Consider the following 13,837-nt stretch of genomic DNA (forward strand, 5'->3'; position numbering starts at 1 on the left):
TTTTTTCATGTCAATTGAACACGTTACGTAACCCATTTAATATAGTTCCAAATGTGAGGGTAAATTCAAAGACGGCTTACAGATATGAATATTTTTTTCATGTCAATTGAAATTTAATCATGTCAAATCCAAACCGATTTTGCTCACCTCCGCGCGCACACACACACAAACAAGGCCAGACAAATTTGAGTGATGGTCACTGGAATGCAGTCATCTGCACTTCCTCAGAAACGCCCTCTCTACTCTGAAAAGATCTTCCGGTCAATATTCCAATATAATAATTTTGCAGCGGAATGCGAGTGTGAAGATGAACCTGTATGCTGTAAATACAGACGCCAAAGGGATGTTTTTGACAGTAAATATATTTATTTTTTTGAAAAGAATCTCAGCTCATGCAAGGATACAACTCTTGTAAACAAAATTATTTAGAAATTAAAATGATAAATGTGCAGATTTCTTCGTTTCTTGGTGTCAATCGCTGGAATGTACAGTACATAAAAGTAAAGCCGCAGTAGATATTACATCAACAGCTATCCCTGATCCCTCTTTCCCACAATGTGATTATTAAATAGAGCAGCCATGCCATCGAAAGGCGAAAAGGGAGATTGTATAACATGTCTGGCACAGACATAATGCTCGCGTGTAATGCTTTTCGAAGGTCAGACTTGACGTCAACAACTTTGTCAAAGCATTCAGGTGAAAACAGAAAAGACAATTGAATATCACACTTTTAAGTGTTCAAGCTGATCAGCAACACAAACGCTTGAGGGTGATTTGGAAGTAACTTCTTTAAGACATTGGCGAGATTTAAAATAAAAAGTTATGATAAGAATCCGTACTAGCATGTGTTGTACACATTACAGGAGGCCAAAGGGGGTGTTTCGAGTGAGCTGCGGGGTGGTGTCATGGTATTGATCTTTGTCTAATCTATAGCATATCGCTTACACAGGATGCTGATATTGTGAACAGGCATCTTGCTAACATGTTCAACACAAGCTGAGGCCAAAGACAATCTTCTACAGTTAGAGGTCACATTGACTAACAGTTCATTGAGCAACTCAAACGGTTTAATGTGCAATGATGGTAAAGTTCGATACACCGTGACATCACCACGAGGTGTTTCAAAGGTATGGCACAGCACCAATCAGAATCAATTCAGCAGGGATTGATTGTAAAATGGATTTGGAAAAAAGGGATGGGTGCGAAACAACATGCAACAATTTGGGATTCAAACTTGGGCAACTGTACAGTTTATTTTGTAGCATTTTTTTTTTTTTTTTTTGAGGGCAATGAACCTCAATATACCATGCATAATTGAATCATTGTTGACAGACTTTAAACTGGTGGTGACCAATGCACACTGGCTGATTGTTACTTCAAATTCTAGAGCCATTTAGGAAGGATTGTCTTTAACAACAGAGTAGATTTTATTATACAAATGCCAAAAATGTCTGTGGAACGGGGATTTGAATTTCCCATAGAAAATCGCTCATTGCTACCTTCTACTGTGTTCTTCCAGTTTTCTTGAACCAAATACTTGGAATGTGAACCCGAACCCAAAATATGAAGGCGTATTAGGGGCATGCTGAAAAAATACATTAAAAAAACACACATAAAACATCTCATTTTATGACAACCGTCACATTTTGTATGGGGGGGATGGAGGGGGGGTTAATGTAAGGGCATAAAGGATGAAACAATGTGTGGCTGTTAAGGATATTGCTAGTTTCCCAAACACAATGAAATAGTTAATATTTGGGTGCATAAATATGAATATGAAAAACAAAAGACTTGCTTTGAAGAAATGTTATTTCATGGTGGGTCTTAAGCGAAAGACAGCGTTTCGCAGGTCTCAAAACTATCGTTTTGGCTCAAGTCGTATTTTAAATTTCACTTGCTAAAATTACTTCATTCTCAAACTTACAAAAATCTGACTTTTTTTCCTCATATTTTTTCAGTGTGGCCCCAATACCTACCTCCTGTACAAAAAGAGAAGAACAATTGATGAGCAATAAACAGGCTTCAACATATCTTATTTTGTTCACTTTGAAACCCAAAAGATGGGATAGATAAGAGGAAGAGGTAGAATGGACCACCTGGGATTTGAATGGTGGTCTGAGTAGAACAAGCAAGCAAGCTGCAGAGATGATCAAAAAGAGCTCTTATTATCATGCTTAGGCACGAGCCAGAAAAACATAAGAAATGAAGGGTGCAATCTATTGTTCGTTTCTTTCATTTTTAGTTTTTCATGCTGGTTGCAGCAACATTTCATAGAACATTCCCAGTCTAAATTGAAAGTTAACAACTATAGAAGAGGCCCTCAAAAGTATGTCATTAAAGTTTAAAAAATATACATGCACAATATCGAGATGCCATATTTTCAGACACAGTTGTGGTAAATGTTAAGCTCCCATAACAACAATTAGAACTTTTTTTGACAGGCACAGTAGTGTTTCCCTGGATAGGAATGATAGAAAATGCATAAAAAAAGAGGTCAAATATAGAGTGAGCTTCCTCAAAGGCGCTGCAAGGAATAATTAAATTACAGCTACAGTAGACGCCTTGTTAAGAGGAAAGGGAAAGGATTTGTTTCAAGGAAAACATTAAGAGAAAACAAATTTTTTTTTTGAAAAGTTGTGCTTAAAAACAAAGAGTGAAACATAGGTGTAGAAACAAGGATCCCCTGCTTTGTATATAGTCAGTAGTACTGAGAGCGACCTTCCGTCATGAGGCGTTTGATGATCGCAGGAGTGAATGGAAGAGAGAGTGAAACGAAGACATGCAAGTCAGCACAGTAGTTTGAAGTAAGGCCTCGTTTTTTTGTGTTGGCAAACAAAAAGTATCATATACATCTGTAATTTAATTACATCCCATCTTAAAAACAAAAAATATGTGCAAAAATTTTAATCTTACAAACATGGGGATTTGAATTTGTAGATGTCAAAATGATTGCACCCTCTCTCTGCCCATTAAACTGTCTGTTGGTGGTCCTCCTCATCCGCCGCCATAACCCAAAACTGGCTCTCTCGTTGGTCGCCAGGCAAGCAGCTGGACCTTGAAGCATGCCCTGAGCTCAGCTTCACGTTGAGTGGACAGCCATCTTCAGTTTATCTAGCTCCATCTGCGAGGACACCGAATGCAAAACACTCAGATTTAAGGTTAGACCAACACTTATATATTCTCTTTTCTCCAGCCCCACTATGGGGGATGAAAGAGGAGGAATCCTGCTATTGGAAAGCATCTAAAGCACCATAACATAGAAATTATAAGGGTGCTGCATTATGCCTTGCAAAGAAGAATCTCAGCTGAGTTTAGTAACATGATTTAAGGACATTTTGAATAGATTACAGTTAATTCCACAAATGTTAAACCATGGTCATCCAAGTTTATTAATTGTGTATATCTTGTTTTTGCCTGTTAGTGAATCCATCAATATTTGTCCTGAAACTCAAGCATGCAATAAATGTAGACAACCCAGCATGTGTTGTTACGGGGATCATATACTACCTGCAGCGCCACACGCTTTAGTCTTTCCTGATCCAGCTCTGCACGCAGCTCTGTTATTTCTTTCCTAGAAATATGCACAAATATTAGCAAATTAGTGCACCTACAAAGCCTCCAAAACATAGTTTTTGGATTTAAGGAAACTGACAAAGACTTTTCAACTGCATTTTCAAGTACCGTAATTTCTTGTGTAGAATGCGTATTTACACCCCCCAAAAATTGTCAAAAGTCAATAATGCGCATTAGACATAGGTACAGGGGAAAATGAAAAAAGGTTTCCCGTTTTATATATGTATGCCGCCATGTAGAGGTTATGAAAAAGCTGTACACTTTCATTCCAATATGCCACCGCCACCTAGACGTTATGAGAAAGGTGTACACTTTCGTTCCGATATGCCACCGCCACCTAGAGCTTATGAAAAAGGTGTAGCCTACACTTTCATTCCAATACGTAATACTTTTTTATTTACTTGCTCTTATTTTGAAATTCACAGCCCTACTTTTATTTAGTAAATGAGAAAACACACAGCTGTGCTCATGTTTGTTTACCCAGGCAGAATTTGTAAGATGGGTACAATTCTGTAAAGAAACCATGAAGGGCCAGGCGAAACACATTTAATTTTATTTTGTTCTATTTAATTGTACCCGGCACGGTGTACGACTGGTTAGAGGGTCTGCCTCACAGTTCTGAGGACCGGGGTTCAATCCCCGGCCCCGCCTGTGTGGAGTTTGCATGCTCTCCCCGTGCCTGCGTGGGATTTCTCCAGGCACTCCGGTTTCCTCCCACATCCAAAAAACATGCATGGTAGGTTAATTGAAGACTTTAAATTGCCCGTAGGTGTGATTGTGAGTGTGAATGGTTGTTTGTTTATGTGTGCCCTGCGATTGGCTGGCAACCAGTTCAGGGTGTAGCTCGCCTTCTGCCCGATGATAGCTGGGATTGGCTCCAGCGCTCCCGCGACCCTTGTGAGGATAAGCGGGAAAATGGATGGATGGATAATTGTACCCATCTTACAAATTCTGCCTGTGTCATCAAACATATGAGCACAACTGTGTGTTTCCTCATTTACTAAATAAAAGTAGGGCTGTGAATTTCAAAATAAGAGCAAGTAAATAAAAAAGTATTACATGCTCAAATGAAGTGCTTACCTTCAGAATAATTATTTGAAAAAAATAACAAAATACAGATAATACTTTATGTTTTGATAATATGGGTAGAAGCAAAATCATGCATTGTAAAATTGCATTACACATAGGTAGAAGGGTTTTCCAGAATTTTTAGGTCAACTTTGGGGGTGAGTATTATCCATGGGTGCGCATTATAAACGAGAAATTACAGTATGTCAGGTCTTAACTACAGTATCAAAATGTGAATTTATATTGCCATTGATTGGCACGCAGGATGAACTACAACCTAAATATGATATCATATACAGTTGAAACCAGAAGTTTACATACAATATATATTGGAAGTGGGTCGTCCGCCCCCCCCCGCCCCCCCCTGTCTTACATGAAATCAAGAGTAAATTTTTCTTGTTTTAGGTCAATTAGGATTATATTTTCCACAAGTATTCTTCTGTTCAATGATTACATTTGCTGGGCCTTGAACAGCTCCACTGAGAGCAGGAGATCCTTCATCTGACTTCTAAGATCATCCATCTGGGATTTGGGATCTTCTCTTCCTTGAGAACTGCTGTCTGAAATTGAGCTTGGCACTGCTGGACTGAGTTTGGCCTCGACACCGGGTTTGTGGAATGACGGCGAAGGAGACAGGTTGTATGTGGAAGGCTGTGAGGGAGGGAGAGAAACAAAAATTACGGATACTGGTATATATAAATATAGTGAAAGCACCAAAACTAGTTCTAAAAAGTCCTCACTGTCGATTCTGCTACACAGTGGAATGCCCAAAGTCAAACATCTGTATAAGACTTATTGACTACAGAAATACCTATAACTTGCAACTTGACACGATTGTGCTGCAAATGTTCTTACATCTGGCCATCATATTCTGTACATGAGAATCTTTCATATGTTGAAGAATTTCCTGTCAGCACTATGCAGTTTTTTAAAATTTACTTTAAGATATAATTAAATCTGTTTCTGTTGGCACAAAAGATAAGCTGTTCTATGTTTTGCATTTTCTTACCTTACTACCAACGAAACTGTGACCTTAAAATGAAGGCACGAACCGAACTGTGACTATTGGCGCAATGTGACACCCCTAGTATATAATGGTAAAATTACAACATATAGTGGTGTGAAGATAAGTGGTACAGAAACTGGATAGATGAATACTCACGATAGTTCTTTACACCTTAACCGTAGGCAGTTTGACCAAGCAACGGTGATTACTTCTGGTTGACCATGACTAATTTATGGGTGATGGCATCTCAGCCAATTAACAAAATGTGCATAAGCTTTGCTGCAGGTGGTCCTCCTAAATCTCTTGTTACATATGACCCACACATTGACATAAACACAAAGTAATCCATCGAATAATTTTAGTTAGGCAGTCTAAATTCTGGCTTTCATTTAAAAAATATTATTGAGATCCATCTAATTTTCATTCATACTATTGTCAGAGGAGGGCCATATGTCCATAATGTTATATTATTACTGTATGGCTACTGGCTAGGCCTTAAACCCAGCAGCCATTTGTCTTAGCTCTGATAGGGCTGAGGGGGTCAGAAAATCCTGGAAGTTCTAAGTGAAAAGTAATCATGAACAGTGGATAAGCACATTATCTGTTTTCTTTTTACTCTCCCTCTCGATAATAGTTTTTAAATTATTTTTACTAGTTGTCTTTTTTTTTTTTTTTTTTACCAATGGTAAAAAGGTCAAAATGGTGACGTGGTGTGTGTAACAACAAAGTCATTTCGCACATTCAATAACAATCAGTGGTTCACTGCCAAACTTAAGCCACTTTGCCAAGCTCAGGAGGGCGCATATTGTAGCAGGGACAGGGCCCTGTATAATCGAACTAGAAACCAGCTGACTAAAGAAATTAACATTTCAAAGAGGAACTATGCAGCAAAGTTGGAAAAATAGTTTAGCGCTAACGACTCTAAATCAGTCTGGCATGCATTCCAATAGCTGACCAATTACAAGCGACGATCCCCCCAAGCTGAGAACAATAGCACACTAGCCAACGACTTGAATACCTTCTACTGCAGATTTGAAAAGGACAGTTTCACACCACACACCCACCCGGCCGCACCCGCGACCACAATCACACCTCTGACTTCTGCGTTAACCATCCATGAACAGGATGTGAGACACATCTTCAAACAACAGAAGATTAACAAAGCGGCAGGCCCGGACCATGTGTCCCCATCCTGCCTCAAAGTCTGAGAACAATAGCACGCTAGCAAACAACTTGAATACCTTCTACTGCAGATTTGAAAAGGACACTTTCACAAAGCTGTGGTGCGGCCAACACAACCTGGAGCTGAACACGCTCAAGACTGTAGAGATGATTGTGGACTTCAGGAGGCACCCTTCGCCACAGCTGCCCCTCACGCTGTCCAGCTGCCTTGTGTCAACCGTCGAGACCTTCAAGTTCCTGGGAATTACAGTCTCTCAGGACCTGAAGTGGGCGATCAACATCAACTACATCCTCAAAAAGGCCCAGCAGAGGATGTACTTCCTGCGGCTTCTGAGAAAGCACGGCCTGCAACAGGAGCTGCTGAGGCAGTTCTACACAGCAGTCATCAAATCAGTCCTGTGTTCTTCCATCACAGTCTGGTTTAGTGCTGCTACAAAAAAGGACAAACTCCGACTGCAACGGACAATCAAAACTGTTGAAAGGATTATTGGTACCCCTCTACCCACTCTTGAGAATTTGCACACTGCCAGAACTAAGACAAGAGCGTGCAAAATCCTCTCGGACTCTCCACATCCCGGTCACCGGCTCTTCCAGCTCCTTCCCTCTGGTAGGCGCTACCGATCAATGCAAACTAGAACTAGCAGACATTCCAACAGCTTCTTCCCTCTTACAATCAACTTCTTAAACAGCTAACCTATAATTCCATTGCAACATGCAAATTGTTTTGTCTGAGTTTGTTGTCACATTTCTGTCAGGCCAATTATATATTACTCGTGCACTCACTGTAGTAGTCTCGCCACGCTGCACTATTTGCATATCTGCTGTTGACCAATACTGGCCACTCATGCCAGAGTAGCATCTGCCCTATTTGGACACTGATTGAGGAGTATCTGCAACATTTGCACAATCAACATTGTCCCAGATTATCACGCTACTAGTCACTTTAAACTGCATACATTCCTTGAAGTCTCTGCGCCCATTGCACAATGGTCATTGCACCGGACTATTGCTATATTAGTCATTCAAACTAATAGATAGTGATAGAGGAATCTGCATCTTTTTGCACATTTCTCAAAAAATAAAAATTAATTAATCATTACCAGATAACTAGCAACCCTTTATTGCTCAGTGACTGTTTTTTGTCAATGTCTTTATGTCTCCAAAGTATTCTGTCAATTGACTGTCTGTTGTCTAGAGCGGCTCCAACTACCGGTGACAAATTCCTTTTGTGTTTTTTGGACATACTTGGCAAATAAAGATGATTCTGATTCTGGTGGAAATAGTTTTTAAATGATTTATCTTGGTCTCATTTTATTACAGTTAGGTCCATGAATATTAGGTCATCGACAGAATTCTTATCTTTTTGGCTCTAAACAACACCAGATTTGAAATGAAATGATGTGCTTTATCTGCAGACTTTCAGATTTAATTTGAGGTCATTATAATCCAAATCATCTGAACGGTGTAGAAATTACAACAATTTATGTCTCCCACTTTTCAAGAAACCAAAAGTAACGGGACAAATTAAAAATCATAAATAAAACTTTCACGTTTTAATACTGGGTTGCAAATCCTTTGCAGTCAATTACAGCCTGAAGTCTGGAACACAGACATCACCAGATGCTGGATTTCATCCCTGGTGATGCTCTGCCTCTAATGCAACTGTCCTCAATTTTTGCTTGTTCTTAGAGTATTTTGCCTTCAGCAAGTGAAATTCATGATCAATCGGATTCAAATCAGGTGATTGACTTAGCCATTACGTAGCATTCCACTTCTTTGCCTTAAAAACTCAAACCTAAAATTTGTCAACCTTGCCCTCTCAAAATTTTACAGAAATGCCTGACTTGTACAGACCTGACAACTAACGGTGGGCAATGATTGAGAAACTACAGCTGTTATTGGCCTTTTCACATTCAGGGAGCACCATTCACCAGACAATGACTCCCTTTCAGCCATGACAAATGTCAGAAAATTGACCTTTTAAGTATATTAGGGTGACATCAATACCAATTAATATCTGCAAAGTGAAATGGGCCCGGTTGTTCTAAACTCGGTTATTTTTTCACCACTAGTTAAGTAGACTTAACCAACCATTAACGTTAACCACATAATTATTTTGTTGTCCAAAAACTCTGTTAACTTTAACCGGCTGTTAACTTGACATTGAAGTTTACACACCTAAGGACCTCCACTAACATTTTAACAGTGTGGTTAACTCTCGAAAGGGGGTTTGCGGCTAACGATTCGCTTCACACTTGTGTATCATCTCAAGACATGGGACATTAAAAGTTGGGGAAATAACATATTTCATAGATTTGTTCAATAAATGAAATGTGACTGTGATCTATTTGGACATTTGAACAATCTTACATAATGAAGTCAAAAACAAATATTGGAAATAGATAAACATTGCGTCTGAATGAAGCACCCGTAAAAAGTCTATATTTTCCTTGCCCACGGTAACTTGAATAAGTCTAAAAGTTGATTCAATTAGATATAATAATATAGGTTAAAATAGATATGACAAGCCAAAAGAATTAGCTCATGGATTTATGAAGAATAGTTGATTATGTCCCACAATGAAGTCAGTTTTTCAGTAAGAGATATTGACAGTATCATATTACATCCATGTGAAGCACCCGCAAAATATCTGCTGTAGTTTTTACTGATTTTCTCTGTTCACTGGACCATTGAATACCACTTAAAGTTCATTCAAAGAGACATGGCAATGATGATGTATTTTATATAAATATGTTAAAGTCATGAGTGTTTATATTGATTATTATATTTAAAAATATTATAAATAAATAAAAAAACAATAGCAAGTACAATGAAACCTAAACTGGCATTCAGTATAATAATGATAAAAGAGATGAGTTCATTATTATGATTTTTTTTCCAAACCATCCTTATCAAAATTAAAACATGGGGTATGATAATTATTGCTTGATATGAAGCATTAGATCAATGAATAATCTATAAAATCTCGAGTAATTGTAGGTGATGCCCCTTCTCTGTATTCAATCAAGTACAAAAAAGAGAGCTGTAACTGTTTGGAACATTAATATTGAGAAAAAATAATAAATACAGTGAATTACATTTCAATATGATACCTATTATCACGAGAGACACGCCATAATTGTTCCTGTAGACTATGTTACAGTGTACAAAACAATAAGTTTATGGTTGATTAATCTTACAGGAAAGTTCACCAACATTTGCGCGAAATGGCCCGGGTCTGCTCATAACTTTTTTCGTTAAACCGGAAGTCAACAAAATGAGGAATTGTGGGATACATTGGCGGTGACCAGTGACGTCCACCACACCGTTAACTTTGACGGTGCTGTTAACTAACGACGTGACTAATCATGTTTTGAACAACGCATACTTAACGTTCGGTTAGCTAACGGCGGGTTAAGAATTTAACCGTTGGTTAGGGGTTAACAAGTGGTTAAAAAAAAAAAAAAAGTTTTGAACAACCGGGCCCAGGTGGTCACAATCAAAGCCAATGACTTCAGTCGGCACGGTGAACGACTGGTTAGCACATCCACCTAACAGTTCTGGGGACCCAGGTTCAAATCCGGCCTCCCCTGTGTGGAGTTTGCATGTTCTCCCCGTGCCCGGGTGGGTTTTCTCCAGGTACTCCGGTTTCCTCCCACATCCCAAAAACATTCAAGGTAGGTTAACTGAAGACTCCAAACTGTCTGTCGGTATGAATGTGAGTGTGAATGGTTGTTTGTTTATATGAGCCGTGCGATTGGCTGGCGACGAGTTCAGGGTGTATCCCGCCTCTCTCCCAGAGTCAGCTGGGATAGGCTCCAGCACGCCCGCGACCCTAGTGAGGATAAGTGGTACGGGAAATGAATGAATGAATGAATGAATAACTTCAGTCAGTCAGCCTTGCTTTCACCAATTGTCTCTGACAAGAAAGAACAGTATTAGCAAGCAACCTCAGTCACATACACTTATGAATGAGAGGTCATTGGTTGAAAACTTTGAGAATCTTATTGAAAAAGTTGCAGAATTTTTAAGAACCAAAACCAGAAAGTAAAACAAAAAAATGCACATGACCATGATTAAAACTATATATATATACTTTTATAGAAGTAATCAAAATTACCTTTCTGGGTTCTACAGGCTTGAGTTTGGCGCCATCCTCCTCATCCATCATGAAGAATTTCTCCACGACAAATTCCTTGGGCTGCAAGGGAGGTTTTTATTTAATAATAACGATACTACGACTATACTCACCACTACTACTACTACTACTAATAATAATAATAATAACAATAATAATAGGTGGAATGGTGGATGACTGGCTTGCACATCTGCCTCAAAGTTCTGAGGACCCGGGTTCAAATCTAGCCTTCCCTGTGTGTAGTTTGCATGTCCTCCCCGTGCCTGCGTTGGTTTTCTCTGGTTTCCTCTCACATCCCAAAAACATGGTAGGTTGGATAGAAGACTGTAAATTGCCCGTAGGTCTGAATGTGAGTGTGAATGGTTGTTTGTCTATGTGTGCCCTGCGATTGGCTGGCGACCAGTGCAGGGCGTACCCCAGCTCTCGCCCGTAGTCAGCTGAGATACGCGCCAGCACGCCCGCGACCCGAGTGAGGATAAGCGGTACGGAAAAAGGATGGATAATAATAATAATCATAATAAATTATATACAACACTTGATAGAATGTTGCCACATACAATGTATGTGCAAACTAAAATCAAAACCCATCCATCCATTTTCCTCCGCTTATATGAGGTCGGGTCGCGGGGGCAGCAGCATCAGCAGGGAAGCCCAGACTCCGCTCTCCCCAGCCACTTCCTCCAGCTCTTCCGTAGGGATCCTGAGACATTCCCAGGCCAGCCGAGAGACAGTCTCTTCAGCATGTCCTGGGTCGTCCCTGGGGTCTCCTCCCGGTGGGACATGCCCGGAACACCTCACCAGGGAGGCGTCCGGGAGGCATCCTAATCAGATGCCCGAGCCACCTCATCTGTCTCCTCTCAATGCGGAGGAGCAGCGGGTCTACTCTGAGTGGCTCTACTCTGCACCGATCCGCCTGTCGATGTCCCGTTCCATTCTCCCCTCACTCGTGAACAAGACCCCAAGATATTTGAAGTCCTCCACTTGGGGCAGGATCTCATCCCCGACCCGGAGAGGGCACTCCACCCTTTTCCGACCGAGGACCAGGGTCTCAGATATGGAGGTGCTGATTCTCATTCCAGCCGCTTCACACATGGCTGCTAACTGCTCCAGTGGGAGTTGGAGATCACGGCTTGATGAAGCCAACAGAACCACATCATCTCCAAAAAGCAGAGATGCAATACTGAGGCCACCAAACCGGACCCCCTCTACGCCTCGGCTGCGCCAAGAAATTCTGTCCATAAAAGTTATGAACAGAATCGGTGACAAAAGGCAGCCTTGGCGGAGTCCAAACCTCACCGGAAACGAGTCCGACTTACTCCCGGCAATGCAGACCAAACTCTGACACGGTCGTACAGGGACTGAACATCCCGTATCAGGGGGTTCGACACCCCGTACTCCCGAAGCACCCCCCACAGGACTCCCCGAGGGACACGGTCGAACGCCTTCTCCAAGTCCACAAAACACATGTCGACTTGTTGGGCGAACTCCCATGCACCCTCGAGGACCCTGCCGAGGGTGTAGATCTGGTCCACTATTCCACGGCCAGGACGAAAACCACACTGCTCCTCCTGAATCTGAGATTCGACTTCCTGATGGACCCTCCTCTCCAACAACCCTGAATAGACCTTACCAGGAAGGCTGAGGAGTGTGATCCCCCTGTAGTTGGAACAGTCCTTTTTAAAAAGGGACATCACCACCCCAGTCTGCCAATCCAGAGGCACGGTCCCCCATGTCCACGGGATGTTGCAGAGTCATGTCAACCAGGACAGCCCCACAACATCCAGAGACTTGAGGAACTCCGGGCAAATCTCATCCACTCCCGGGGCCTTGACACCGAGGAGCTTTTTAACCACCTCGGTGACCTCAACCCCAGAGATAGGAGAGCCCGCCTCAGAGACCCCAGACTCTGCTTCCTCATCTGAAGGCATGTCGGTGGAATTGAGGAGGTCTTTCTCCCCATCGACTCACAACGTCCCGAGTCGAAGTCAGCAGCGCCTCATCCCCACTATACACAGTGTTGAGGGTCCACTGCTTCCTCCTCCCTGAGACGCCACATTGATGGACCAGAATTTACTTTAAGCCATTCGGAAATCGTTCTCCCTGGCCTCACCGAACCCCTTCCACGCACAGCCTGAAAGGGTAATGTGGTTCCCCTTCCCATGGGCCCACCACCTGTGGGAGGGGCCATGGGGTTGGGTGCATTGTGAGCTGGGCGGTGACCGAAGGCAGGGACTTTGGCGATCCAATACCCGGCTACGGAAGCTGGCTCTAGGGAGGTGGAATGTCACCACTCTGGCAGGTAGGAGCCCGAGCTGGTGTGTGAGGTCAAACAGTTCGGACTAGATATAAGGAGAGCTTGGGCTCTGGTACCAGTCGTCTCGAGAGGGGTTGAACTCTCTTCCACACTGGAGTTGCCCACGGTGAGAGGCGGCGAGGAGGTGTGGGTATACTTATTGCCCCCCGGCTTGGCGCCTGTACATTGGGGCTCACCCCGGTGGATGAGAGGGTAGCCTCCCTCCCCCTTCTTTGCCTAAGCAACAAACAGCAGTTCAGAGTACCCCCACTTTTTGGAGTCCTTGGAGGGGGTGCTGGAGAGCGCTGCTGCTGGGGACTCCCAACGTTCTGCTGGGGGACTTCAATGAAGAATGCCCCACACCCCACCTAACCCTAACCCATCAGCGCCGTACGATAATAGATTATTGGAGGGAAGGAAACCAGTTGGTGTTCTCAGCATGAAATATGGCTACCATTAACTGTGTGTTTCTCCACGTGGGCAAGATTGAATGTCAATGTGATAATTGTGGCTCCGTCTCTCGCAAGATGTGCTCCTGGTGTAGGCATGTACAATTGGAACCACCAAAACATACAAA

At 42.0% G+C, this 13,837-nt stretch overlaps 1 protein-coding gene across 3 annotated transcripts in view; it reads right to left on the minus strand.

The window, feature by feature from the left end:
• Positions 1-344: 344 nt before the first annotated feature.
• Positions 345-13,837, minus strand: part of cd2ap (CD2-associated protein) — an 85,503-nt gene continuing 72,010 nt past the window's right edge. For 2 of the 3 annotated variants that reach the window (XM_061704051.1, XM_061704049.1), the window contains 3 exons: positions 10,950-11,030; positions 5,096-5,292; positions 345-3,571 (listed from right to left, as the gene is read on the minus strand). In XM_061704051.1, the coding sequence (XP_061560035.1) occupies positions 3,430-3,571; positions 5,096-5,292; positions 10,950-11,030 (420 nt within the window). In that variant the 3' untranslated portion in view covers positions 345-3,429. The remainder of the gene's footprint in view (positions 3,572-5,095; positions 5,293-10,949; positions 11,031-13,837) is intronic. The other variant, XM_061704050.1, reaches the window with a different exon arrangement.

The sequence above is a fragment of the Phycodurus eques genome, chromosome 18, assembly GCF_024500275.1.
Source record: "Phycodurus eques isolate BA_2022a chromosome 18, UOR_Pequ_1.1, whole genome shotgun sequence".
NCBI lineage: Eukaryota > Metazoa > Chordata > Actinopteri > Syngnathiformes > Syngnathidae > Phycodurus > Phycodurus eques.